This window comes from Urocitellus parryii, chromosome 5 (genome assembly GCF_045843805.1).
Source record: "Urocitellus parryii isolate mUroPar1 chromosome 5, mUroPar1.hap1, whole genome shotgun sequence".
In the NCBI taxonomy this organism is placed as follows: Eukaryota; Metazoa; Chordata; class Mammalia; order Rodentia; family Sciuridae; genus Urocitellus; species Urocitellus parryii.
Window position 1 is genome coordinate 111030106 of NC_135535.1, and position 26765 is coordinate 111056870.

Below are 26765 nucleotides of genomic sequence, written 5' to 3' on the forward strand. Positions count from 1 at the left end.
TTCTGGATATAAGATTCTTGGTTGGCATTCATTTTCTTTCAGAGCTTGGTATTTGTTGTTCCAGGATCTCTTAGCTCTGATGGTCTGTGTTGAGAAATCTGCTGAGTTCCCTTATGCAATTTGAAACTTTTCTCTTGCAGCTTTTAAAATTCTATTTTTATTCTGTATGGTTGGTATTTTCATTATAATATGCCTTGGTGTAGATCTGTTGTAATTTTTACATTTGGTGTTCTGTAAGCCTCTTGTATTTGGTTTTCTGATTTGCTCTTCATGCTTGGGAAATTTTCTGATATTATTTCATTGAAGAGATTGTGCATTCCTTTTGTTTGTATCTCTGTGCCTTCCTCTGTCCCAATAATTTTTAGGTTTGGTCTTTTCATGTTGGCTCATAATTCTTGGAGGTTCTGTTCATGGTTTCTCACCATCTTCACTGTGTGGTCAACTTTATTTTCAAGATTATATATTTTGTCTTCATTGCCTGAGATTCTGTCTTCCAAGTGATATAGTCTGTTGTTGATGTTTTCTATTGAATTTTTTATTTGATTTATTGTATCCTTCATTTCAAAGATTTCTGACTCTTTTTTTCAGGGACTCTATCTCTCTCTTGAAGTAATCTTTTGCTACCTGTATTTTCTCTCTTATGTTTTTGTTGGAGTGGCCAATTGTTGCCCTTATTCCCTTTTTAAATTCATTCTTTGCTTTGCAGATCAATTTAATTATACACATTCTGGACTCCTTCTCTGATACTTCATCTACTGTACAGTTAATAGAATCTATTATTGCATCAGCTTGGTTTCTTTTGGGCAATTTCTGAATATCTTCCTCTCTAGCAGTATCCATTCGAGGTATTACAGTTTCTATTTTATAATCTTGGAGTATCCCTACAGGTTACCAGTACCTTGCCTACAGGAACCAGGATGATGGTCTTGTAGGTCCTGGCTGTTGTCACTAGATGGAAGCTGGAGAGAAAGCTGAAGCTACCATGTTGGTAGATGGGGTTGCTCTACTGTGTGCAGTGGGCCGGGGTCACAGTCCTCTGCTGCTCCTCCTTCTGCACAGCAGGCGGCTGAGAGAATGTTTTGTAAAATTAATGTTGATTTTGTTGGCTTTCACAGTATTCACTTTCTGCATGTCTTTCGGATCTTGGGTTCATTTGTTTGTTTTAAGTGGCATCTTTCTGTGTCTCTTTTATTTCCCCTCCCTCTCCTCCTTTGTGCATATATCTCCTTTCTGGTTGTTTTGTGGAGGTATCACCTGCATCCCTACCACATGGTATAATGTGCATAGCCTTGTCTAAAAATGGCAATGAATGCTTCTCAGCATGGTGGCACATGCCTGTCAGCAATCAGATCTTGTCCCAAAATAAAACAATAAAAATGTCTTGGGATGTTGCTCAGTGGTAAAGTGCCTCAGGATTCAACTCCAGTAGCCACCCCCGCCCCCCGCCAAACAACAACAACAACAACAATGAATGGCTCCTTGCTTTCAGTGGTGCTGTGGATTTAAGCAGTGTGCTCAATTTTGTAATTGTGAATAAAATAATAAGCTTTTATTGAGTTCTTACTACATGATAGTTACTCTTCTACATATATTGTCTCACATAATGCTCATAACAACTCTGTGAGGTAGGTAAAATCTACAATACAATGATGAGGACCACAAAGATGACCACACACCCTTTAAGTAAAGTAAGGCATGGCAAGGTTAAGTAATGTCTTTAATAAAAACAAATGAAGCATTTAAATGAATAAATTATCCTTAATAATAGTAAACTGAGACCCAACTAATCAATGTGCTAAGTTATTTTTTTTCTGAATAATATTAACTTATGACTCAGGTTAACGTAACATGCTTTGTAGTTTGTATAATTATAACTTTTAGTTCTGTGGATAAACACTCACCACCCTTAAAACTCACTGGTCCCTTAAAAGGCATGTATGACCTTAGGGGAAATGATGTGATCCAACAGACTGGAGTAGATTCAGAAAGTTGATATCTACTAACACATATCCCATTATTTTTGATTCTCATGTTAATCTTTCTTATACTTATTAAATGCATGAAGAAATAGAGGTTCCTGGAGTTAAAGATTGCTTAATATGTTATATTATAACAGAGTTGGAATCAGGAGTTAAAATATGTCTTCTTATTGTTTTTTTTAATTAAAAAATTGTTTTTTAGTTGTAGATGGATACAATACCTTTACCTTATTTTATGTGGTGCTGAGGATCAAACCCAGTGACTCACAAATACTAGGCAAGCATTCTGACACTGAGCTACAGCTGCAATTCCTTTTTATTCTTTTTTAAAAAATATTTATTCTTCAGTTTTAGGTGGACACAATATCTTTATTTTACATTTATGTGGTACTGAGGATTGAACCCAGTGCCACGTGCATGCTAGGCGAGCTCTACCACAGAGCCACAACCCCAGCTCTCCCTTTTTATTCTTAAATGTCTTTTTGTGTGTGTGCGTGCATTTTTTCCATACCATAGTGAAATACTTCCAAGGAAATACCCAACTCCTAAATGAAATAAACAGCTCTCTTCCTCAACTTCTTTATTGTTTACAGAGATATTTACAGCTATGTTAGCGACTTCTGAAAGGGACTTGATGTGGGATATCACAGGAAGGAACATCAAGAAATTTATGGATGCCCTCCAAGTAGCTGGTGAGGTGAGGATGTTTCAGATACCTTCCTGGCTCCAGCCAGGGCAGGACCACCTCCACCAAAGTAGAGGGTTGGGCACATAACCACTATACAAGGAGGATGGGGAGAATTTCTAATCAGCAGAACACTACATGGTATCCAGTCCATTCACAACTCCAAGCCTGGTTTCCATGTCCTTGGTCTGACCCACACCTCTACACAAACCCTGACCCAGCTTTAATCCACTCCCTAGGTCCGCTCTTCCTGTTCCTTTCTCTACCAGGGATTGTTATCCATTTTACTATTTTCACCCTTCAACATTACTTTCCCCTTGAGTTCTCTCTTTCCTACAGGTATCAGCTGATAATGTCTTAGAAACTCTCAAGCTATTAGAAGTCAAAATCTTAAATAATAAAATGTCAACTGCACTGTGCCAGAAGGTGACAGATACCATCATCACCTACCTGAAGATGTTGGTGAGGAGTCTATGCCTCTATGTCAGGGGAAAGGAAAGGTACAAGATCTGATCCCAGAAGTTCTCTTTTGGTGGCTTATTACATTTGGAAGCTAAATGGAACCTGGAATATGAGTAACTCAGGTTTCTAAAAAGTTTATTGGAGTCCATGTCTTGTATCCTAATGCATGTCAAGAATTGTGATCTAGGTAGTTTGAACATATAGCAATGGAGTGAAGAGATAGGCAGGACAAGTGAGATGGAAAGGGGGAAGGATTTGGGCTGTTGGCCTCAAGTGTGATCTTGTCCTCAGATTGTGACCTAAATCTCCTTCTAGGATGCTGTACACAGTCATCTTTGTTACTGTAACTCAATTAATTATCTCAATCTGTTTACTAACTAACCTATTTACGACTACCCATCTGTCTGCTAGCCCCTTTAGACTAAACTTGCATGTTGTCTATGTATCTATCAACTCACATTCATACTTTTAGTTAACTATCTACCTATGAGGTGTTCTTCTTTTTCAGATAACCTGCCTTCCCCTGGCACACTTGTCTTCTGACCTAGACCTTGGATCTATCAGGGATTTTCCAAAGTTATTGCTTCTGTTCACATTTTATTAGTCAACTTTCTGCTGCAGAGAAAGCTCTGTACTCTGGAAACTCCAGTTCCCACCCCCACCACAAAATACTAGACAAGAGACTGTCTAAACTTAAGAACAAGCTCTTGTTACCCATCACTAGAAACATGTGTATTGGCTGGGGTGTGATGTTGACATAAGTGAGTTCCTGCTCTCTTGATAGAATTGGTTGTTGACCAAAGCTCATTCTCAAAAGCCTGGGAATGTGTCTTGGTTATTAGCTTTGGCAGTTAGTTTTTCTTTCTTTCTAGAAGCCACATGGAGAACTGGAGGAGATGTGTACAGCAGTCTTAATGGCTGTGGGGTCCCACTTCCCAGGAATGGTCATTGTCAAGCTGTGGGACAGACCTGATCTGCAGAGCCTGCCCCCAAGGAGCCTCTTGGTGTCAGTGGGGAAACTTAACCTCTACCAGGGTATGGATCCCTGTGAAGGAGGAATTAATTCGATCAGAGGACAGGACATTGGGTGTGGGTCACTGTTAGGACCTGAGACTACCCTCATCACCATAGTTCTTCTCATGGAACAGCTCCACCTGGGTCAGGCTGAGGTTGTGTGTAGGGTAGGACTGGGACAAACCAGCATCCCTGAAGGGTGATGGGAACATAGGAGAGAGTTCTTGGAGACCAGGAATGGCATAGAAGGAAACATGTTAAGGCCTGGGAGCCTGGTTGACTGAGGAGGACATTTAGGAACAAAGAAGGGAGTGAGCAAGCACAGTAGAAAGACCCCCTTGACAGAGGGAGTGGGGAGGTCATGAGGAATGTTTTGCTGGGGGAAAACTGGTTTTGAATTTGATTAGAATCTCATAAGATAATAGTGTCATAGTAGGATGAGGCAGGAAATCACCCTAGAGTACAGTCTCCATCTCTGTGGCTCAGTAGCCAGTGGTGACTCAACCCATTCCATTCCAACCTTAATCAAAAATAATAAGTCACCAGGCAAATGACACCTGCCCTTTATTTACCACTTGTATCTGAAGTCAGAGACTGGAGGAAGTCAGCTTTTCTTATGGTACTGGCTTCAAATTATAGGGCATGTGGGTTGGACTACCCAGAAAGCTCAGAAGACATGGCAGTAAAAGTTGTGTCCTGATCTAATCCAGGCAGATGCCCCACATTGACCTCAAACAGCCCAGCTTTTTGTTGTTCAAGTTTCCTTGAAAAGGGTGTATTAGCAGGCTGTTTGGACTTATGGTGTGGTAGCAGCCATTATTAAGCTTTACCTTTCTTGTGAGTTCTGTGAGATAATCTCATCAGAAACTGTAGTTCTATCTCACAGTGGAAGAAACTGAAGTCCAGATAAATTGTATCTAGCTCTAGGTTTCTCAGACTCTTTGGATGTAGATCGAGGGCAGAATCCAGGCCTTATGGCCCCTAATGTAGATTTTGTACACTATAGCTGGAAAGCTTACCTCCCTAGAATAGGCTCACCATTCCTTCTCCCTCTCAGGTACGATCACCTACATTGGTGCTACATGGAATTATATCCTGCGCTTGCTGAGGATGGCTGAGGAGGAGGAGGATATGTTGGCGATGTGTCATGGTGAGGCTCAGATGACCCTGGGGAAGGATCTCTTGAGTCAGTATAGGAGGAAAGAAAGGCAGGAAAAGACCAGATAATGTGGATCCAAGTAGCCTGAGGAAAGGGCAGAAATTAGTGGGAATAGGACAGGGTGTGAACAGATGCTTGCTATCATCTGGTTGGGGGCAAGAGCCAAACTTGATAGGAATGCTGTGGGTGCTTCTGGAGAACCAGCTATAGTTGGAAGAAAGTATAGTTGGAGAGTCAGTGAGTGAATGGGTTGGTGTTTTCCTGCACAGGATTCCAGTGACCCTTTTAGGTTTGGGTATAGGAGGACTGTATTCTTTTGTGGGAAAGGAAAATTCAATGGGCAGCTGAAGTTCTGTGCTCCTCTCATAGTGCTCAGCAGATTGGTTGTCAGTGCCCGGAAGCATCTGGATATGGGCTCTAAGGATGGTGAAGAAAGGGACATAACACCTGAGACAGCGTCTATCAAGGCCTACCACACCCTTCGGGTTCTGTTCAACCGTTGGCCCCTGAAGGACATGAAGAAGGTGGGAGTGGGGGTAGTTGGGTTTGGGTTGATGGGCTGAAGGATTGATGCTGAAGCCCAAACAGTGTCATTAAGGAACAATGTCTGTCCCTAAAGAGGAGAGTGATGTTTTTCAGTTACCTCTTCCCATTGTCCAGAAAAGGGGACAGTCAAAAAACCCTGTATGATCACTGGGCATGGTAGTACACACCTGTAATCCCAGTGGCTTGGGAGGCTGAGGCAGGAGGATTTCGAGTTCAAAGCCAGCCTCAGCGAAAGTCAGGTGCTAAGTACCTTCAAAGCCAGCCTCAGTGAAAGTCAGGTGCTAAGCAACTCAGTAAGACCCTGTCTTTAAATAAAATACTAAATAGGGTTGGGGATGTGGCTGAGGGGTTGAGTGCCCCTAAGTTCAATCCCTGGTTACCCCCCGCCCCCCCCCCCAAAAAACCTCAAACCCATTCACTTTTTCATTAATGATGTAATTGTTATTTGCATTTACTAAATTCCTTCTGTTTGCCAGGCACTGTGCCAGGCTCCGGGAAGACAAAGATGAATGAGGCAAAGCTACTGAGGACTTGTCCTATCTTTATTCTTGAACTGAGGCCAGCTCATTTCATCTCCTTGTGCACAGGTAGCAGAGCAGGCTCTGGTGATAGTAGGCCATCTCTTCTTCCTCATGTCACCATACAAACTCAAGAACCAAGTGAACTGGTTAACACAACGGTTAATGACTTTAATGTCAGCAAGACTGAAGCCTTTCTACATTTCCCAGGTGACTGCAGTGTGGATGGATGATAAGGAAATGGAATTAGATCATTAAGTTCATGTATTGAACTTGGTACAAGCACATGGCCCACAGGCTAAATCTAGCCTGAAGCCTGTTTTTGAAAATAAGTTTTTATTGGAACTTAGCTGTGCCCATTAATTTACATATTTTTAATATATTGTCCATTGCTGCCTCAGTGTTTAAAAAAAGCAGAGTTGAATCGTTGGTTATAGAGACCCTATGGAAGACGTAGTGTGAAATATTTCTTGGAGCCAGGGGCTTAGATCAAATGTAGAGTGCTTTCCTAGCATGCATGAGGCCCTAGGTTTCATCCCCAGGACCATAAGAGGAAAAAACAAGACTATTAGAAAATATTAAAAATATACATATTTATTGCTTATCTGCTTTCTATAAAGATTTCATCTTACTTATTGACTGGAGTGAGATGAAATCTTTATAGAAAAAATTTGCTGCCCTCTGTGCTTATGCCTACTACATTCATTGAGTCACTAGTATATACTAGGATATGCAAGTGGAGGTAGAAAAATCACCTTTTTTTCTATGGGGAAAAGGGAACTCTGAGAAATACAGCCTAGGTGATAAATGCTATAATTAGAGGTTCTGTGTAAAGATAGGACTGAATTAAGGCCTTTTGGAACACAGAGAAGAAAAGATTAGGTCTGCATGCAAGAATTTAAGGCTTCTTAGAAGAGATGACATTTGAATTGCACCTCAAAGAACTTGGGCAGACCAAGTAAGGAAATTGAATCAGCAATGAAATCTCCCATCAAAGAAAGTCACAGGACCTGACGGCTTCCCTGATGAGTTCTACCAAACATTTAAAGAAGAACTAATACCAAGCCTTCTCTGATGTTTTCGTGCAAAAGAAAACAAAGGAAAGGGAATCCTTCCAAAATATGAGGCCAAATTTACCCTGATACCAAACCAGGCAAGGATGTTTCAAGAAAAGAAAGTTACAGGCCAAATCCCTGATAATCAGAGGTACAAAAATACTGTACAAAATACTTGCAGATCAATTTCAACAGTATGTTAAAAGAATCATTCACCATTTTCAGGGAGGCAAGGATGGTTCAACATTTATAACAGGATGCAGCACATGTTAACAAAATGGACAAAAACCTACTATCATCTCAATAGATGTAGAAAAAGCATGTGACAAAATTGAATGTTTTTACATGATTAAAAACTCTCAAAACTAGATATATAAGGAATATACATAAATAAAGAACATATATGACAAGTTTGTAGCTACTATCATACTCAATGGTGAAAAGTTAAAAGTTTTTTTCTAAGGTGCACTCTGTGTTCGTCATAGCATTATTCATAATAGTTAAGATATGGATCAACCTATGTGTCAGCAGATGAGTAGGTAAAGAAAATTATATATTATACCAAGTGGAATATTATTCAACCTTGGAAAAAGGAAATCCTGTCATTTGTGGCAAAAGGGATAAACCAAGAAGACATTTCACAAAGCAAACCAAGCACAGAAAGATAAATACCACATGATATCACATGTGGACTCTAAAGAAGTTGAACTCATGCAGAGTAGAATAGTGGTTGTCAGAGGTAATCTGGGAGATGTTAGTCAAAGGCACAAAATGTCATTTAGACAGAAGGAAAAAGTTCAAAGAGATTATTGCATGACATGGTGACAATATATACATATATAAATAGTAATGTATTTCTAAAATGGTAGATTTTTAAAGTATTTTTTCCAGAAAAAATAAGCATATTGTGCATATATTAATTTGCTCAATTTAGCCATTCCACAGTGTAGACATTACAAAACATCCATGTTGCATACCATAGCATATACAATTTTTGTCAATTAAAAAAAAAGACAGGGCTGGGGTTGTGGCTCAGTGGTAGAGTGCTTGCCTAACACACATGAAGCACTGGGTTTGATCCTCAACACCACATAAAAATAAAAGTATCATGTCCATCTACTAAAACTTAAAAATAAATAAATAAAATAAACCCAGCAAAAAAAGTATAGGCATTTTTAAATTTTAATTTGTTATATATAACAGCAGAATGCATTACAATTCATATTACACATATACAGCATTATTTTTCATATCTCTGGTTGTACACGAAGTAGTTATGCCATTTGTGTCTTCATGCATGTTCTTAGGGTAATGATGTCCACTTAATTCTACCATCTTTCCTGCCCCCATGCCTTCCCCTCTCTCCCCTTTGCCCTACCTAGAGTTCATCTAATCCTCCCATGCCCCTGACCCCCAACCCCATTATGAACCAGCCCTCCTTATAGCAGAGAAAACTTTCAGCATTTGGTTTTTTTTGGGGGATTAGCTAGCTTCACTTAGCATTATATTCTCCAATTTCTTCCATTTACCTGCAAATGCCATGATTTTATTCTCTTTTAATGCTGAATAATATCTCATTGTGAATATATATACCACATTTTCTTTATTCATTCATCTACTGAGGGATATCTAAGTTGGTTCCACAGTTCAGTTATTGTGAATTGTGCTGCTATAAACATTAATGTGGCTGTGTCCCTGTAGTATGCTGTTTTTAAGTCCTTTGAGTATAGACTGAGGAGTGGGATAGCTGGGTCAAAGGGTGATTCCATTCCCAGTTTTCCAAGGAATCTCCATACTGCTTTCCATATCGGCTGCACCAATTTGTAGTCCCACCAGCAATGTGTGAGTGTGCCTTTCCTCCTACATCTTCTCCAACGCTTATTGTTTTTGTATTCTTAATAGCTCTCATTCTGACTGGAGTGAGATGAAATCTTAGAGTACTTTTGATTTGCATTTCTCTAATTGCTAGAGATGAAAATTTTTTCATATATTTGTTGATTGATTGTGTATCATCTTCTGAAAAGTGTCTGTTCAGTTCCTTGGCCCATTTATTGGTTGGGATATTTTTTTTGATGTTTAGCTTTTTGAGTTCTTTATATATCCTAGAGATCAGTACTCTATCTGATGTGTGAGTAGTAAAAACTTGCTCCCAAGATGTAGGCTCTCTATTCACCTCACTGATTGTTTCTTTTGCTGAGAAGTAGCTTATTAGTTTGAATTCATCCCATTTGTTGATTCTTGATTTTAATTCTTGCTCTATAGGGTCTTATTAAGGAAGTCAGGGCCTAATCTGACATGATGGAGAATAAGTGCATTAAAAAAAAGAACAAAATGGACATTCACAAGACAGACAAGGTCAGGGAAGCGATTCAAGGCAGAGGAACCAGTATAAGCATAGAACCCTTTTCTGGGACAGTTGCTATACGACATTTGGGGTAGATGAGGAGGTGATTATTTTCATGGAGAGAGATCAAGTTCTTCTTGTTCCTGGGAAATATTTCCTTGATGGAAATATTCCCATCATCATATTCCTCAGACTCTTGATGTCATCAGTTCCTAGAGAGCCTAAAAGAGGTGGCACAGGAACTGGGATATAGTCATGTTTTACAATGTACCCAGAAGAACTGAAGAGCACAGGTTGCATTCAACTTTGAGTAAGCAGTTCTCAACCTGCTTTGTGACTCAGACCTCTTTGAGATAAAGATGAAAGACACATTTAAATAGAATTTTGTATACAGACTCTCTGAAGCTCATCCCTAGTCCTTATATTAAGAAGTCTTGTTTGGACTAGGTGGTGCATATATGTAGTTCCACTTTAGAAATTTTAGAAACTGAGGCAGAAGGATCACTTGAACCCAAGAGATTGAGATCAGCATGGGCAATAGAGCAACACCTTGTTTCAATAAATAATCTTGTCTAAATGAATGAATGGGGGAATAGCTCAATGGTAGAGTGTAGCATGCATGAAGTGCACACAAACACACACACACACGTACACACACACACACACACACACACACACACGGACTCTGGTTGTAATTTATGTCTTGTTAGGAAAGAAGGATCCATAGCTGAGTGTGGTGGCATATATCTGTAATCCCAGCTAGTTGGGAGGCTGAGGCAGAAGAATCTCTTGAACTCGGGAGTTGGTGGCCAGACTGGCATTGTGAAAACTCATCTTGAAAAAAAAATTCAGAGTAGAATTCACAACAAAGAAAATAGAGAATAAAAATTCATTTCATAATGATAAATGAATCAATTAAGAACACATAAAAATTCTAAATGTTTGTGAACTTGATAATAAAACTTCAAGATACATTAGGGGAACACTAATAGAATTGCTAGAAGTAGTAGACAAATCCATAATCAGAAATTTTAACATCTTTTTAATAACTGATAGAACAAGTGGATAACCAGTAAGCATATAAAAAATTGGAACAACACTATCCAGCAATTGGACCTAATTGGCCTATGCATTGGAAAGGAAGATATGCAGCTATATTTTCAGGAAACATGAACATATACATAAAAATATGGAACACATAAAAATCTTTGAAAGAATTTTTTAAAAGTAAATGAATTTTAAAGATCTGTTCATTGTTAACTACAAACCATTGCTAAGTTTAAAGTAAATGGAAATGTGGTATGTTTGTGGATCAGAAGAGTCAATATTGCTAATATGTCAATTATTCCCAGATTAATATGTGCATTCTACACAATCCTGACCAATATCCCAAGTGGCTTTTTTTTTTAAGTTCTGGTAAGATACAATATCTTTATTTATTTATTTATTTATATCCGGTGCTGAGGATCAATCCCAGTGCCTTGCACGTGCTAGGTGAGTGCTGTACTGCTGAGCCACAACCCCAGCCCCCCAAGTGGCTTTTTAAAAATGAGCTGAAATTCTAAAATTCTAAAATTCACATGGAAATGCACAAGACTCAACATACTCAAAACAATTTCAAGAAAGAAGGATAACAGAACTACAATAATGAAGATTGTGTGGTATTGACATCAAGACAGACACATAGATCAATGGAATGGCACAAAATACCATTCCATTTTTGGCAAAGATCATTTTTGGCAAAGATATAAAGGCAATTAATTGGAGAAAGGAAAATCTCTTCAACAAATGGAACATTGGGGATCTGCACGCAAAAAGATGAGCTTCAAGTCCTACTACATGCCATAAAGATCAACTCAAAATGAATCACTAAACCCTCAAACTCAAAATTCTACATGAAAACATGGGGAAAATATTGTTTATTCATTTTTCTCCTTTTATGGATCATGTTTATAGTACTCTTGCTAAGTTATCTTTGAGCAATCCAAGTTCTATTTCCCTATGTTTTCATGTAGAATTTTGAGTAGTATCTTCAAAGAAAAGTTATTTTAAGCAATAACATTTCTTTGAAGATACTATTAACAGAATGAAGAAATCAGCTTCAGAGAAGGAAAAAATAACTGAAAATCATAACTATATCTAGGATATATAAAGAACTCTCAAAACTCAAGAAAACTAGAAAAACAGATAAAAGCTTTGAACACATACTTCACAACAGAAGATACAGGGATGGCAAATGAGTACAGGCATATTACCTGAGTTCATTTATACACTAGGGAATTTAAAATCACAGTGAAATACCCTACATGCCTATTAGAATAATTTGTCCTATTAAAATAATTTTTGAAGTTTATTTAAAAATATGGGAGAGATAAGTGACAGTAGATTGGTGGTTGCCTGAGGAAGAGGAATGTGCTGGAAGTAAGGTGAAAAGATGGGTCATGACAGTATTTAGCTTTGGAACAAACAGACCCTGAACCTGCCCTGAAAAGGTCCAAAAATGGCCACGTGACATTAGGATCATTTAGACCACCATTTAGACCTTGAAGAGGTGAGGAAAGAGTATTTGGGGTCTATGGAGAGGCTGGGAGTCTTGTCTTGACTGTCTTTATGTACACAGTGTATTTGTCAACTCTTGGATGCTCTGACTCTCAGTGGCTCTGGAGGAGTCAATTTGCTCTCACAGATAGAAAATGTCACAGACATGCTGTTCAAGCTGGTGAGTGCTATGGGGCTGGGAGCATTCTGGGCTTGCCTTGTCTCTCTTCTTAAGAGATGATGACTTCCCCAGTGCAGGTGACCATCTCCACATGACAGGTGTCTTTCATGTGGTGTCTGTAGCTATTCACACCTTTGGCTTTCCTGGAGCAGGCAAATGCCTGGATTTTGGCTGCAGAAAAAGATATTCTTTGTTGGTAAATTGGGTACATCGTATGTCTCCCAAGATGACAGGTCTTTGTTGCTTCCCCTAAAATCTGAGAAAAGGGCAGAAGGTTCAAGCCACTCCATCATGCCTATGGGAAATGCCAGGCTTTCTGTATTATGGAGTAGAATAAGAAGACAACTGGACATTTGCAAAAGGGTGATACCTTCCAGAGAATTAATTTGTTGGCTGATGTCTTCCCTCTGGAGCTAAGCATGTTTCTGAGTTGTATCTTCTGGTTTTCCTTCTTGCCAAATACCACACTTTCATGGCTTCATGCCTCAGTTTCCCCATCCATGTGTAGAGATAGTTTCAGTTCTTCCAGGTCTGATGGCCTTGGTTTTCCTATAGGTGAGTGAAAAAATCATCAACACAGATCCTCATTCTGTGCAGAACCACAACGTTTCCCTGAGGGCTTTCTCCCTGTTGAGTAAGTGAACACATTTCCTTCACCCCAGGTATGTGTGTCCTCACTTTTGTCTCTGGACTAGAGTGAGGGCCCATGTTCCGATGGGGTGTGTGCTTCCATCCTTTTAGATAAGATATAAAGTTAATCATGTGAGCTTTGGAATTTAATGAATCTGAAAGGGCATGGGCCTTGGTTCTCCTCCACTCTTTTCAATTCCATTCCCTGGAGTTGGGATTCAATTCCCTTTCTCCATTGGTGAGCTCCAGCTCAGGAAGAGAATAATGTGATTATTACAGCACTGATGGGAATGATTGGTTTGCTGATCTATGGGGGGCAGGTGGTTGGTAGGACCGGGACAAGGTGTAGCTCAGGAAAAATATCTCCATGGCAAATCCTAGACAAATGCCTGTTTTCTTCTGCCTTCTTTTCTTCATAGTAATGGGCCCTAATTTATTCATCCCATGTCATGGGGTTTGCTGTGAATATGATTTATTCCTCCTTATAACTGCCACTTAAACTTACCCTTGATTACCTTGTATTTCTAATAGCCAAGTTGTACAATAATCAGATGGTATCTTTAATACGAAAGACCATGGAATCCAAGGATCCAGCCAGGGTTATGTCAGCCCTTCAGGTCTTCCGGGATGTATTCCATGTTGGTGAGTGGGAATGGGGATGGTCCTGGGGCTTTAGGACTTGGTCTTTCCTAGGAAGGAGATCTCCTTTCTCAGGGAGACTGTCCAGTGAATTAGTTAAAAGGATGATTTTAAATTCAAAGTAAACTTAGTGTGTTCAATCTTGGCTTTGCATCTTACTAACTATGCAACCTTGGGCAGATTACATTTAATCTCTACCTCTATTTCCTCATTTTCAAAAATGGAGGTAAAAGTTATGTCTGTCTTCAGTGTTTTTTAGTGAGGATTGAAGAGAAAACAGGTGAGCTGCTTAGAACAGCTACCATGCCATTGGTTTGAGTGGTATATGTATGATTTTCCAAGAGAGAGTTTCCCCTCCTATCAAATGTTTTATGAATCTTTCACTGTGTGCTTAGCATAGTGCTAGGCACTGAGAATACACACATAAAACACATTTCCTGCTCCCAAGAAACTCACTATTGAACAGGTGGTATGGAGTATAAAACAATGCCAGAAAGTTCAGAGGTGAAATGATTGTTAGGAGAGCCTTAACCTTATCAGTGCATTAATCCTCTGATGGATTAACTGGTTGGTAACTGTAGGCAGGTAGTGTGTAGCTGGAAGAAGTAGGTCACTGGGATAGGTTTTTGGCATATGTATTTTGTTCCTGGTGAACAGAGCAACGTTCCCCCCCCCGCCCCCACCACCACACCACCCTTTGTTGCTATGTCCTGAGCTGTTTTGCTTTGCCACACGCTTCTGCCATGATGTTCTGCCTCACCTGGGGCCCAGAGCTATGAAGTCGGCCATCTAAGGACTGAGACTTCCAAACCTTGACCCCCAAATAGACTTTTTCTCCTCTAAAAATGTTTTTGTCAGGTCTTGTGGTCACAGTGACAGAAAACCTGACTAAAATAACAGAGAAGATGAGGATTTTCCCACTGGGAAGTAATGTAGGACAGTATGTACTCCATTACTGAAATGAATGTTGGCAGGGTATGACAGGGATACAGAGAAGGGATCTATCAGGGTAGCTGGGATGGGCTTTATGTAGGTGATTTCACTGAAAACAGAGAAGGAAGGAGATTGCAATAGTATATCAGGAGAGGGAATTTACCTCAAAGAACAAAGGTCAAAGTTCTAAAGGTTGAGGTGGAAGAGGTGGGGTAGAATAGCTTGGCTGGGGAGATGAATTTGTATGTTTAGCCATGGAAGATTGGAAGGAATGGGGCTTAGATGCCAGCTGGATGAAAGTACTGTTTCAGATCACTTTTAAGTCCAGGCTAATCATGTTCAGGGTGCTTAGGAGTCAAGGGAGGGCTGAGATGCCTTCGGAGACTCCACCTAGCCTTGGAGGCCAGTACTGTGCCTGGAATTCTTCCCATTTGTCTTCTTATCTTTCTCCAGAAACAGAGGAGGAGGAGGGAGGAAGCTGACCTCTAGCTGCATGTATGTGTTTTCTCTAGTGTCCCAGACAGAGAAACTGCGGAGTGAGGTGATAAATTCTGTCATCATCGTGATACAGGAGGATTTCAAGCCAGTGAGCAGAGGATGAATGTTTGTCCTGGGAGGGCCATTGCTTTCTTGAGCCTTTAAGGTGGTATAAAATGGAGGGGGGGGGGGCGATGGGAAATGAGGAAGGTCTCACAGCCAGTCCAGTTCTGTCCTGAGACCTCTGTCCTTGGGTTACATTGGAGTTTTTCAGAGCCTGAGAAGGAGTTGAGCAATGGGCAGTACTTAACAGCCTTTTTCTGAACCGTTTCTGTGGGCAGCAGTGTGGTGTCTCCAGTGTGGTGGGGACACAGCTCTAAATGACATTAATTTAGATCCCTGAGAACACACAACTGCTGTTTTGTTTTGAGAGAAAATCTCCATATCATGTCTGGGGTGGGATCCTGACAAGCTGTATTTTGAACAAGCTCCACTGCCAGCGCTGGAAGCAGCAGAGTCTCCCATTTCTGGATTGAGCAGGACAGAGCACTGAGGCGGCTAAAGCAGGGACAGTGGTTTTGAGTAGCAAGTGGAGAATAATGACACTATCCTAAAAAAGAGAGGCCTAAATCCCTAGAAGATTAATGAATAGGTGGGGTCTTGGGGGTGGGCTGTCAGGAGGGATAGATTCATCCCTGGCTTTACCTTGGAAGGCCATAGCATAGGAACCTTCCTGAACTCAGATTCGTCCCCTCCCTAACACTTCTGCCATTTTCAGTGTCTCTGGGGACAAAAAGTACTTAGCATTCTGTAGGAGTATGATAGAATTGAAGTGGGTTGAAACTTAAGGACAGAGTACTAAAGTGGTCAGGTTCATTGGCAGGTGGTCTGTCATGACCATTGAGTCAACAGAAGAGTCACACTGGGCTTGGAGTAGGGAGATTTGGAGTAGGGAGATTTGGAGTAGGGAGATTTGGAGTAGGGAGATTTGGAGTAGGGAGATTTGAGTAGGGAGATTTGGAGTAGGGAGATTTGAGTAGGGAGATTTGAGTAGGGGGATTTGGAGTAGGGAGATCTGGAGTGGTCCTCTGTGTCCTCACTGGAACATGAGGGATCTGTCAGCCACCCCTGAGATATCACTCCCAGTCTTGCCCTGTGATGGTCTGTGCCCCCACAGGTGCGTGGAGCCCTCCTGAACTTCATTGAGACCCTGAGCCAGTATGACTACTTAACCCTGTCCCAGGGGAACGTGGTCATTGACTACCTCATCAAGCTCAGCCAGTCCAACTCCTCAGTGAGTAGAGGCCAGAGGCAAGGGAGGGCACCGAAGGGAAACAAGCCTCAGGGTGGCAGAAAGAAAAAAAGGACAGGGTTAAAAACACCAGGGCAAGGAGAGGGAGGGACAGCTGGCAAGATGTGGAGGAGCTTCGGTGCCTAGGACCCTGATCAGGGAGGAAGCCAGTAAAGGCCTCACATTGACTTCAGATTTCAACTTTTTCCTTTTCTTATCTCAGAATGAAGAGGATATTCGAATAATGTGCTTCAAAATCCTACAGATGGTACAGCTAAATGGAGTCAAAGGGCTTTTTTTCCTCTTCCACTGGCTTCCAGATCACTACTCTGCCCCATCTTCCACTCCCCCTCCATCTTATTCCTTGTTCTGTCTTTGCCATTCCTCACCACCTCCATCTATTCTCCTCAGGTGCTGGGGCCCCCTTTGAGAAGCAGCTTGGCAGAGTACAAGGAGGACATTGGGCAGCAAGACTGGAGGCCTGAGTCTGAGTCTCACTGCTGGTTTCTAGTTGTAGAGTCTTGAGCAAACTGCTCTCAGGACCACACTCCTTCTGTAATAAAAGGGGAGATCATGTGCCCTGCATGCTCACAGAACCTCCAAGTATTCATGGCTGCCTTTAGGCACTGACTCGTGGATCAGAACTGAGAAGAGGGGCCAGGAGGGAAAACAGTTGTGATTTTTGCTCCTCCCTGGATTTGTAGTCCTTCTCACTCTTGAAAAGCTCGTCTCCAGACCATTAGCATTTTTTTTTCTGCATCTGGAATGTTTCCCCATGAAGGCAACTAAAAGTCTCATAGTTCCAGATTTCACAAAGCCCCTCTCTGTAATCATTTCCTTCCTAGTGTTATTTTAACAGCACCTCAGTTACATTTCACTAATATCAGCTGAAAGGGGGAAGAAGAGAGGGTAAAAGGGAGGGAGAGAAGGAGCTAGGGAAGGAAGACAGAATATGGTTGAATGGGAGGGATGCTAGGTGTACGTACAGATCTCAAATACCCCTCTAGGAAACCAGGAAAGGAATACAAGATCATGGGTTAGAGAATATATGATTGGGGCTGCCTTGCTCTTGGTGTTGAAGCTCTGGGCATGTCCCTTGCCAGGTGTCCTTGCCCATACTGATTACCTTGGTGTGTCATCCCAGCAACATCTTGGCCTTTGTGACTCTGAGTAAGGCAGCCACAGAGATAGCTCTAAAGGCACGGACCCTGGGCCAGGTCCCCTACCTCAGCAACTTCCACCTCATGCGTGAGTACAGGGGAGGGGCAGCCTCTGGACAGGTGGCATCTGTGAGCATCCAGGCTGCGACAGGCCTGGTGGGGTGGGAGGCAGCTGAGACCCTGTGGGGGTGGCAGGTGGAGGAGGGAGGGGTGCAGAACTATGATGTGGGTAAGGCTGCAGTGGGGACTTGGCCCAGGCATGAGTGAGAAAGCAGAGGGTCGGGGCAACAGCCTGAGACCTCTTGGCCCCTTATGATCCACAAGGGGCCTCCTCTGAAAGAGAAGCAGCCCTGGACACAGTTTCTTCCTGCCACTAGTCTTTATTTTGAAGCACCGGAGTCAAGATGTGAAAACACTGTTGGTTAATTATAAAGTCATGGGTCCACAGGCATTCCTGATCCTTTGTTTTTCCTTGGCCCTGATTTGGAGACTTACCCCATACTTACCCCATCTCTGACCTGTAGTCCTGGTGGAGTTAGGGATGGGGTAAGGGTGTCATTCAGCACATTATTATTTTAATTTTTAAATTGAATATACTGTTTGATCTTTTTCCCTTTTCTGAGTCAAAAATGTCACAGGCATTGTGACAATGCACTGGCATTGATGCTCCTTCTCCACTTTGCATTTTCACCTCCTGTGTGGCTCTGATGGTGGCTGCCAGTGCACTGACTCTGTACCCTTCCTTTATCTTCTCAGCTAACCAGGTCGTCTCCCCTCAGAAACTACTGACCTATCTTCTGGTAAGTGATGCTGGGATGAATATTCTTGTCTCCATCTATTCATCCACACACCATCACTCATCTGTCTGTCCGTCCATCTAGTCATCCCTAAATAGTTTGAGAACTACTCTATTCTAAGTGTTATGCTGGATATGGAATAAAGAGGTAAGGCCAAGGATCATGGCAGTCCCTGGGAGATCCAGTCTTGGCCAAGAGCATGGGAGAGGGAACTGGAGCTTAAGTGGTAGGACATGGAGCCTGGGAACTGAAGGTAAGATGCAAAATGCCTGACCTGTCTCCTCTGTGGCTCAATGGCGAACCTATTTCTGTTGGCCTTGGATAAGTGCACATGCCTTTCTGGATGTCATTTTTCTCAATAAGTGCGTTTTGTATCCCTGTCTGCTCACCACTGTGACAAGACATTATGAATATTTGGAGGGATGGAGGGACCAGATATAGACCTGCCTTTGAGGTGTTCATAGTTGTAATGAGGGAGACAAATGACAATAATCTAGTCATTACAGATCAGTGTAACAAGTATATCAACAGGAACCTACAGATTCAGTGGGGTCTTAGCAGAGTAACGGGCCAATTTGGCCCCCAGGAGTCATGGCAGAAGAGGTTTTATTTGAGGGCATTTTGGAGAACATGTTCAACAAGTGGGGAAGGTCTCAGCTTCAGATCTACCCTTCTGTGGTTTTATTTAATTTTCTTCCTTCTCTTAAATTTTTTTCTCTGCCTCCTGTTTGCTTTTCTTGTTTCTCAGTTGCTTTCCCTGAAGCCTTACAGAGAAAAGGAGTTTGGTGTGAGCTCCTTAAGGCTCTTATATGCCTTGCATCCTATCACTTCCCTGCATCCTGTTATCAACTCAGATGTGGGCCAGGTTTGGAAGAAGGAGATACCCCAGATGTTGCAGATCCTAGATGGTGAGGGGTGTGCTGGGAGTGTGGAGGGATGGAGCTGGGGCAGTGGGGGAAACTCCAGAAGGGTCTGAGTCACAAGGAATAGGAAGGATCTGGTTAGGGTTGAGGAAGTGTGAGAATAGCTGCTTTTCGCCTAGTTGATGTGATGTGTGCTGCAAATTCTAGTTCAGAGTTCTGTATCTCTAGAGTTCCAGAGTGACTATTGCTCCTTCATGTTGGTAGAGGATTAGGGGAGAGTGTGACAGGCTTTCAGACAGACCCAGGTTTGCATCCTTGCTCTGACAGACACTGACCAGCTATGGGTGTCTGATCTTTGGGATGTCACTCATCTGTTGGGGCCTCATGAAGTGGGCTAGCAGTTGTCTTGCTGGGTTGTAGTGAGTGTGAGATGAGAGGTAGAATGTTCTGATGTTGGTACTTTTTTCCCTGACTGGGGCCTTCTGATCTGGTGGGCACCATTACTGTCATCTTTTCCAGATAATACTGAGAAGACCCTGAATCAGAAGGAGTGGGAGGAAAGACTCCTCCATGTGAGGCCCTCCCTGAGAGACACCTCTCTCCACCCAGTGAGGTTCCCTCTTCAGCATCCTAGGGGAGGAGAGGATCTGGGAGCACCATGGCTAAGGCTACAATCGTGGAACCTCCATGGCCAAGGGAACCTTTGTCTGGCCATTCATGCTGCCTGGTCTCTATATTGGAGACTCTGATGATACTCTTAAGCCTTGACCCACTTTTCATGTCCCCACAAGGCCCAACCTTTGGTGAAGAGCAAGGAAAGACCCCTGATTGTGTGTCCTTGGGCAAGTCATTTAGCCTCCCCCAGACTACTGCCTCTTCATCTGCAACCTGGAAATGATCATTGCTATTTCACACAGTTCAATAGGATGATAAAGGAGAGGGCCTTGTGACCTGGAAGGGCCTGCTTCATATATGACTTGTCATGACCATTATTCTAGTGTTGTTCTTGAGTCCTCAATCAAGCCAGACCCCATTTTTAATTTTTCTCTCTGTATTTCCATAGAGTGCCCTTGACTCTTGGTTTTGTCTCACCCCACTTCTATGAGGCAGAAAAACTTACCCACCTTTCCTTGTGGCTCTCTCCTCCCTTCCTCTTTCTCAGTTTTCAGGTCAGTCATTAGTGGCCATCAATGATGATGACTGGCTGGAAAAACTCGCCAAAACCATCTTGGAGAAGATAAATTACTTTAATGATGATGAGGAGAAGGTAGGTGTGTGTGTGTGATTGGGGTGAGAGTTGTAAGGGAGGCAGGTGGGGATATGGGGGTAGGGGAGGAGCCTGGTGGGAAGGGCTATAGAAATGCTCAAGAAGGATAGGTCTTGGGAGCAAGAGTAAAGTGGTGTCCCTGGGTCCCGAGGAACTGAGGAATGGGGAAGATCACCCTGGAATGGCAATAGCATGAAAGTATCTCACATTTGCTTAGTGTTTTAGGCTTTATTTTCTGTTGTCTTAATGGAACCTCCCAGAAATTCTTAACAGAATAGAGCTGGTACTTGGGTGCAATGGAAAGATTATTGACCATAGAGTCAAACTTAAGCAAGTTAATTCAAACTATTTGAGGATGCAGCACATGGCTTGAGGACTGTGCTTGGTGTTAGGATCCACAGCTGATGGAGATAGTGGGGCACCTTTCCCTTATGGTGCTTGGGTCAGTGATGGCAAAGACCTGGGTCCTGACCCTGGCTGTTTGAAGTGTTCTGGGTATCATGTGTCTTAACCTGTTTAATCTAACTCGCCCACTTGGGAAATGGCAAAAATAACCTCTACATCCTAGGAGGATTGATAAAGAGCAAACATGGGGTTCCTGAGAAGATACTTTGTTATCTCAAAAGGCTAAACAACCCAGAATCCAGGGGTTTTATAGTCCTAAGCAGATTGTTGTACAACTGGCATTTGAATCTAAGTTCTTTGATTTTTGATTTTGTTTTCCTGTCCCTGAGCAATACTTTATTTCAGCTTAGGAGTCTCCAGGCAAGACACCTGCCTCACTTCCAGGACCCTAAGTATTGGAAAATATTTACAAAGCACCTACAAGGTGCACTGCATTGTGGATGGTGGCTTAGGGATGCAACATGACACGAGCAGGAATTCTTATCTTACAAATTTAGTTACTAGAAATATGTACTAGGTACCCACAATGCAGCAAGCCCTGTTAGGCCCAGATTCCTCATGTGAAAGACAGGTCCTGTCTTTAGGAAACCATGTCTACTTGAGGGATTGATCTGCAGAGGGGAGTGAATGTGTGGCCTATGAAGAGGGACAAAGCAGCTTTCTTGGAGATGATCCACAATCTTGATTTCCTTGTGGTTGTCCCAGGTATTTTTTAGTTGGTGTATTACAATTATAGATAGCAGTGGATTTTGTTGTCACATATTTGCACATATGCATAATATAAAATATAATTTGTTCACTTTCATTAGGGTTAGTCCTAGGTTTAGCACTGAAAGCCCAGGAAAGGCCTTCGTCCTGGGCAAACTGGGAAGATGGGCCACCTTGCAGAGGAAGATGAGTAGGAATTGCCAACTAAAATCAGTGCCTTAAATTAGGTGATAGAAGCAGAGACTGAGGTGTTAAGAGTCTTGTGTAAGTGATCTATCATGTTGGTGGGAATTGCACCCTTGGGAGAAGCTGGAGTAGAGTTCAGGAAGCTAGATGGGGAAGGACAGAAGCCCTACAAGGACCTGGTCCAGCCTCATGGAAAGTCTTTGGTATAAATTGCATTGCAGAGTCTTTCCTGCCTAGAGGCAAGCAAGGGGGCTTTGTGCCTTGGTCCCTGCCTGTCTCTCTGCTCTTAGCTTCAGGCTTCCATGGTTAGGAGGAGACTATATAAGAAGACGGAGGAATGCAACTTCAAGGCTCTACTGGGCACAGAGGCCCATATTAACCTTGGGAATGATGGGATAAGTCTACAGGAAGAAACTGGCCTGCAGCCAGTCACAGGAAAAGTGCTCTCAAGGGAGCCAACAGCACAGGATAGAGCGGGGAAGAGGTTCTGGCAAGACATTCAGGCATCAAGGGGGACATCTGCATGCATGCTGTTCATGCTCTGCATAGGCACTGGTGACCAACAAGATAGACAATGCATCTGAGCTTTATTCTGGGCAGAGATCTGGGTTGGGGAGAGACAGGAATAAACCAAGCAAATACATGAGCAGGATTGCTAGTGACTGATGAGATTCTTAAAGAAATGAAGAGTATGGTGCACTGGAGGGGACCTTAAGGGGAGGTCATGGAAGGCTTGGGGCTAACATGAGTGAAAGAAGAATGAGACAGCATTTTAAAGAGTAGGGGAAGAGTGTACAGATAGAAAAAAATAGGAAATGCAAAGACACTAAGGTGGAAAGTAGAGGAGCATGTAAATATGGGTATCCAAAGTGAATAGGGCAACCTAGTAAGCAAGGATAAAGATCATTGGATTGTATAGGAGGGAGGAAGAAATACTATGTAAACATACCTACTGGGCTGGGGATATAGCTCAGTTAGTAGAGTGCTTGCCTTGCATGCACAAGGTCTTGGGTTCAATTCCCAGCAGCACATACAAGCACACACAGACACAAGAAAAGAAAGAAAGAAAACATACCTTCCATTATGCAATTTTGATTTAAACATGCAAATTTAAGGAACTGTATTTCCCACATGGAAGTGGGAAGTTTGTGGATCAGGGAGTTTCTTAAGATGGGATGCTCCCTTCCCTAAGAGACTGAGAAATGAGATATACAACTTTTCTTCCCTTCAGCTTTAGCTACTGTACTATGAGGCTGCTATCTTATCCATACTTGCACCCTGACCCTGAGGACCAAGAAGGCTGGTGGGGAGGTTGGGAGAGAAGGGGAGAATGGTTTGGCTGACAATTCTTGTCTCTGAAATGACTGTTCCCTTGGTTACTCCAACTTCATTCAAAGCTTTGATGACTTGCCCTCCCATCCGTCCCAGGCTTTCCTATATAAATTCTTTGGCTTTACCCTGCGGACCTCAAGGAATCTTCAGCTGGTGAAGACCATGCTCTCATCCATCCTGAACAGTGCCCATGAGGAACTGCAGGAGAGAGAGGTGAGGCAGAGGACCCTGGCAAAAGGGGAACACTTTTCATTTTAGAGAGGAAAAGCCAGACTACCTGAGTTGCAATCTCAGTCGTGCTCCTTACTAGGTGTGTGCCTTTGGGTAGATTGCTAAATCTCTCTGTTCCTCTGTAAAATGAGGCTATGGTACCTTCCTCCTAGGATATTTTTGTAAAAGCTTTTTGTTTTGAAATAATTTCATATTTGCAGAAAATTTATCAAAGAAAACCAAACAATAGTATAAAGAATTTCTATATATATCCTTCTTTCAGATTTCCCAAAGTGTAACATTTTCCTTTGTACTATCATCTATCTCTTTTCCTCATATATATGTATTTATAAACATGCATATTTATTATTTTATGAATCATTTCAGGGAATTGTGTGATGCTCATTTACCTCTAAATACTTCAGTGTATATTACCTACAAACAAAAATTTTCTCAGATATAGTCACAGTGAAAAATCAAAATCAGGAAATTAACATTGCTATAGTATCATTATCTAATTTTTAGACCCAATTCAAAAATTGCCAATTGTTCCACCAATATTATTTTTTCCTTTCTTTCTTTTTTTTGGGGGGAGGGGTCTCCCTAAAATACTGAGGATGTCCTTGTGATTCTCCTGCCTCAGCCTCCCCAGTTGCTTCACAGAGTAACCTTAATAAGGGCTCATGGTGGTGATTGAGACTACTGCTGCTTGGGCTGGTGGGGATAGTGTAGTTGGAGGGAAGCAGGTCTTCCCACAGGATAATTTTCCCCAAGCTGAGAGTGGAGAGAAGAAAAGAACTTTGGGGCATGTCTGGAGAGCAGTCGTTTTCTGGTTGTACTGGAATGCAGAGTTCTTTGACAGGGAAGTGAAAGTTATCCTCTGCCAATACTTGGGAACAGAATGGATGCAGGGAATAAAGATAAGAGCAAGGTGAATGCCTCAGATGGTTCCTGGGTTTCTGTTGTCCCAAGTTGGGAGATTCGTAGTATTTTTGGTGGGAGTGAGGAATTCAGGAGAAAATGAGGGAGCAAACTGATGTAGTTGACTTTTGACAGAAGGCGTTGGGGTCCCCATGGTATAGCCAGATAGGAGGGTCTAGTAGCCAAGGAGATAATGGATCTCTGATCTGGGCTGGACATCTGGATTTGTGAGCCATTATACTTCCCTGTGTGTAAGATGGGGATGATAATGTCTACATTAAAACCTTAGTGTGAGGATCATTGAGATAACATGGGTAAGGCTGGCACAAACTTAAGTACAGATATGGGCAAATGAGCATGGATGACAATGACCATGATGAGTAGAAGCTGATAGCTAAGGGAGGACCTGAGAAGAGAAACTCAAGAGAACCCTTTCAATATGCTCAAGTAGTCCTTGTTTTATAACTAGGAAAAATTTTTCCTTTATCTGTTTGGAGGTCAATGGTCTATACATCTCAATAATTCTTTTCTGGGGCAAGGGTTCCTGATCTCTGTTTCCCATTCTGCCTCCTCTTAATGGTGGCTCCACCTATAGTAAGAGCGAAATAACTAGCTGGTTGGTAAATAGTTGGCATCTGTATCTCTATATTGGTAGTGATCCTTGTGAGTGAGATCTAGGGAAAGCAAACACTTAAATCAAAAGAGTCTGCCATGAGACAAAGGGATTTGAATTAGATTGTGACCCCACAACTGACCAGTCACCCCATTAAATCAATGTGGCCTCTTCCAGCCTCTAGATAGCAACAAATTAAATGAGAGGGACTAAGTACCCATGCAGTGGGATCTCTTAAGAATCCATCTAGAAATAACTTGTAGAGGGGTCAGTACTAGTTGAAAGTTGTTCAAACTCCTTCTCTGCGCTGCCAACAAGGGAAGTGGGATGGAACAGCCTGGCCCGAGAAGTGCTTACTCAGTCCATCACTCTGCATAGCTTCTGCAGGAGCCAGGGAGCTGGACAGAGACTGAGCAGAGAATGCTTGCAATTTATGAGAAGTGAGATCTCAAATCCAAGTGGCAAAGCAGTTTTGGTCTTAGTAGAGGAAAGGAGAGCAGTCAGGATTGCTTAGGTTGTTGGGAGGAATGGTGAGAAGTTGTCTGTGCCTAGAAGCCTAGAGGGACTGTTCCCCTGATTGTGGTCACAGTCTGCATGGGCCCTGTCCTGGAGGGAAGCTTCCTGGATATCTAGTGGCATAGAGGGATGGTTTCCAGATTGTGGCAGCAGCCTATAGAAGGCCATGATGAGAAGTTGCCCGAGTACCTAGGAAGCTTAAAGGAAAGGGTGCCCAGATCATTACCATAGCCAGTAGAAGGTCAGTCAAAGCAGAAATTTGCCTGGGTCCAAGGCAGCAGAGAGTGATGGCTTCTTGCTTGACTGGGCTCCCAGCCTGACCCATGGTGGCAACTGGTGAGTGTTAGGGCACTATTTGGGACACTGGCTGGACCATGCCTCAGTCATTGAGCAGAGGGAATCAACACTTACCATTCACAATCTGGGGCAGGAGAAGTTGGAACCCAGGTGAACCAGTTGAATATCTTTACTCAATACTAAAGACAGTATCTCAGTGAGCTATGTTGGCCAAGAAGAATGTGTCTATACCACAGATCACCTGTACAGAATCCACAACTGCAGGACCTATGCTTATAGATAGCCACCAGTCTCTACCACGAAAAGGATCCTGTGAGAGAGGAATGGGTACATAGTGACCCACAGTAATCAGGACAGCCAAGAACCCTGCATCCTGAACTACTGTACGCAATAGAAATAATCAACAGACACTGCACCCTCTGAGTAGCAAGCCACAGGTCCCTGAGCTGTCAAACCAGAACTAGCTGGTGGGAGGTCCATAGCAACTATGAGAATGGCCCCTGTGTCCCAGTTTCTGTGGAGGGATCCAGCGCCAAAGACTGACAGATGTCTTCTAAATGTGCCAAATCCTAATGAAATCCAAAGCCAGATTCAAAAAGAATTTTCTTAACTTTTTTTTTTGGTGGGGAAGGAGTTACTGGGGATAGAATTCAGGGGCACTCAATCACTGAGCCACATCTCCAGCCCTATTTTGTATTTTATTTAGAGACAGGGTCTCGCTGAGTTGCTTAATGCCTCACCATTGCTGAGGCTGGCTTTGAACTCTTAAGAGGAAAAAAAGCTCACACAGGGGTCCCTTGTTTAAAAGAAGAAGTTATAACCATCCCAATAGATGGGCAAGCAATATGAAAAAGCAAGAGTAAAAACTGTCCCAAACAGCCCACAACATGACACACTATTGACTTTGTTGACACCACAGTGGAGAAATGTCAGAGAAAGAATTTACAAATTTCACAGTTAAATTTTTCAGAGAGCTAAAAGAAGACATAAGGGGTAAAATTAGAAAATACAGGAAGTGAAAGATCACTTTAATAGAAAT

The 26765-nt window shown here is 42.3% G+C and overlaps 1 protein-coding gene across 1 annotated transcript in view; it reads left to right on the forward strand.

Moving 5' to 3' along the window:
- The first annotated feature begins 2586 nt into the window (after positions 1-2586).
- Positions 2587-26765, forward strand: part of LOC113195637 (maestro heat-like repeat-containing protein family member 1) — a 59010-nt gene continuing 34831 nt past the window's right edge. The window contains exons 1-16 of the mRNA XM_026407242.1: positions 2587-2676; positions 3004-3126; positions 3999-4161; positions 5198-5290; positions 5669-5823; positions 13037-13115; positions 13643-13753; positions 15196-15269; positions 16338-16454; positions 16675-16719; positions 16863-16936; positions 17596-17840; positions 18368-18411; positions 19157-19316; positions 20441-20538; positions 23266-23382. Of these exons, the coding sequence (XP_026263027.1) occupies positions 2587-2676; positions 3004-3126; positions 3999-4161; positions 5198-5290; positions 5669-5823; positions 13037-13115; positions 13643-13753; positions 15196-15269; positions 16338-16454; positions 16675-16719; positions 16863-16936; positions 17596-17840; positions 18368-18411; positions 19157-19316; positions 20441-20538; positions 23266-23382 (1788 nt within the window). The remainder of the gene's footprint in view (positions 2677-3003; positions 3127-3998; positions 4162-5197; positions 5291-5668; positions 5824-13036; positions 13116-13642; positions 13754-15195; positions 15270-16337; positions 16455-16674; positions 16720-16862; positions 16937-17595; positions 17841-18367; positions 18412-19156; positions 19317-20440; positions 20539-23265; positions 23383-26765) is intronic.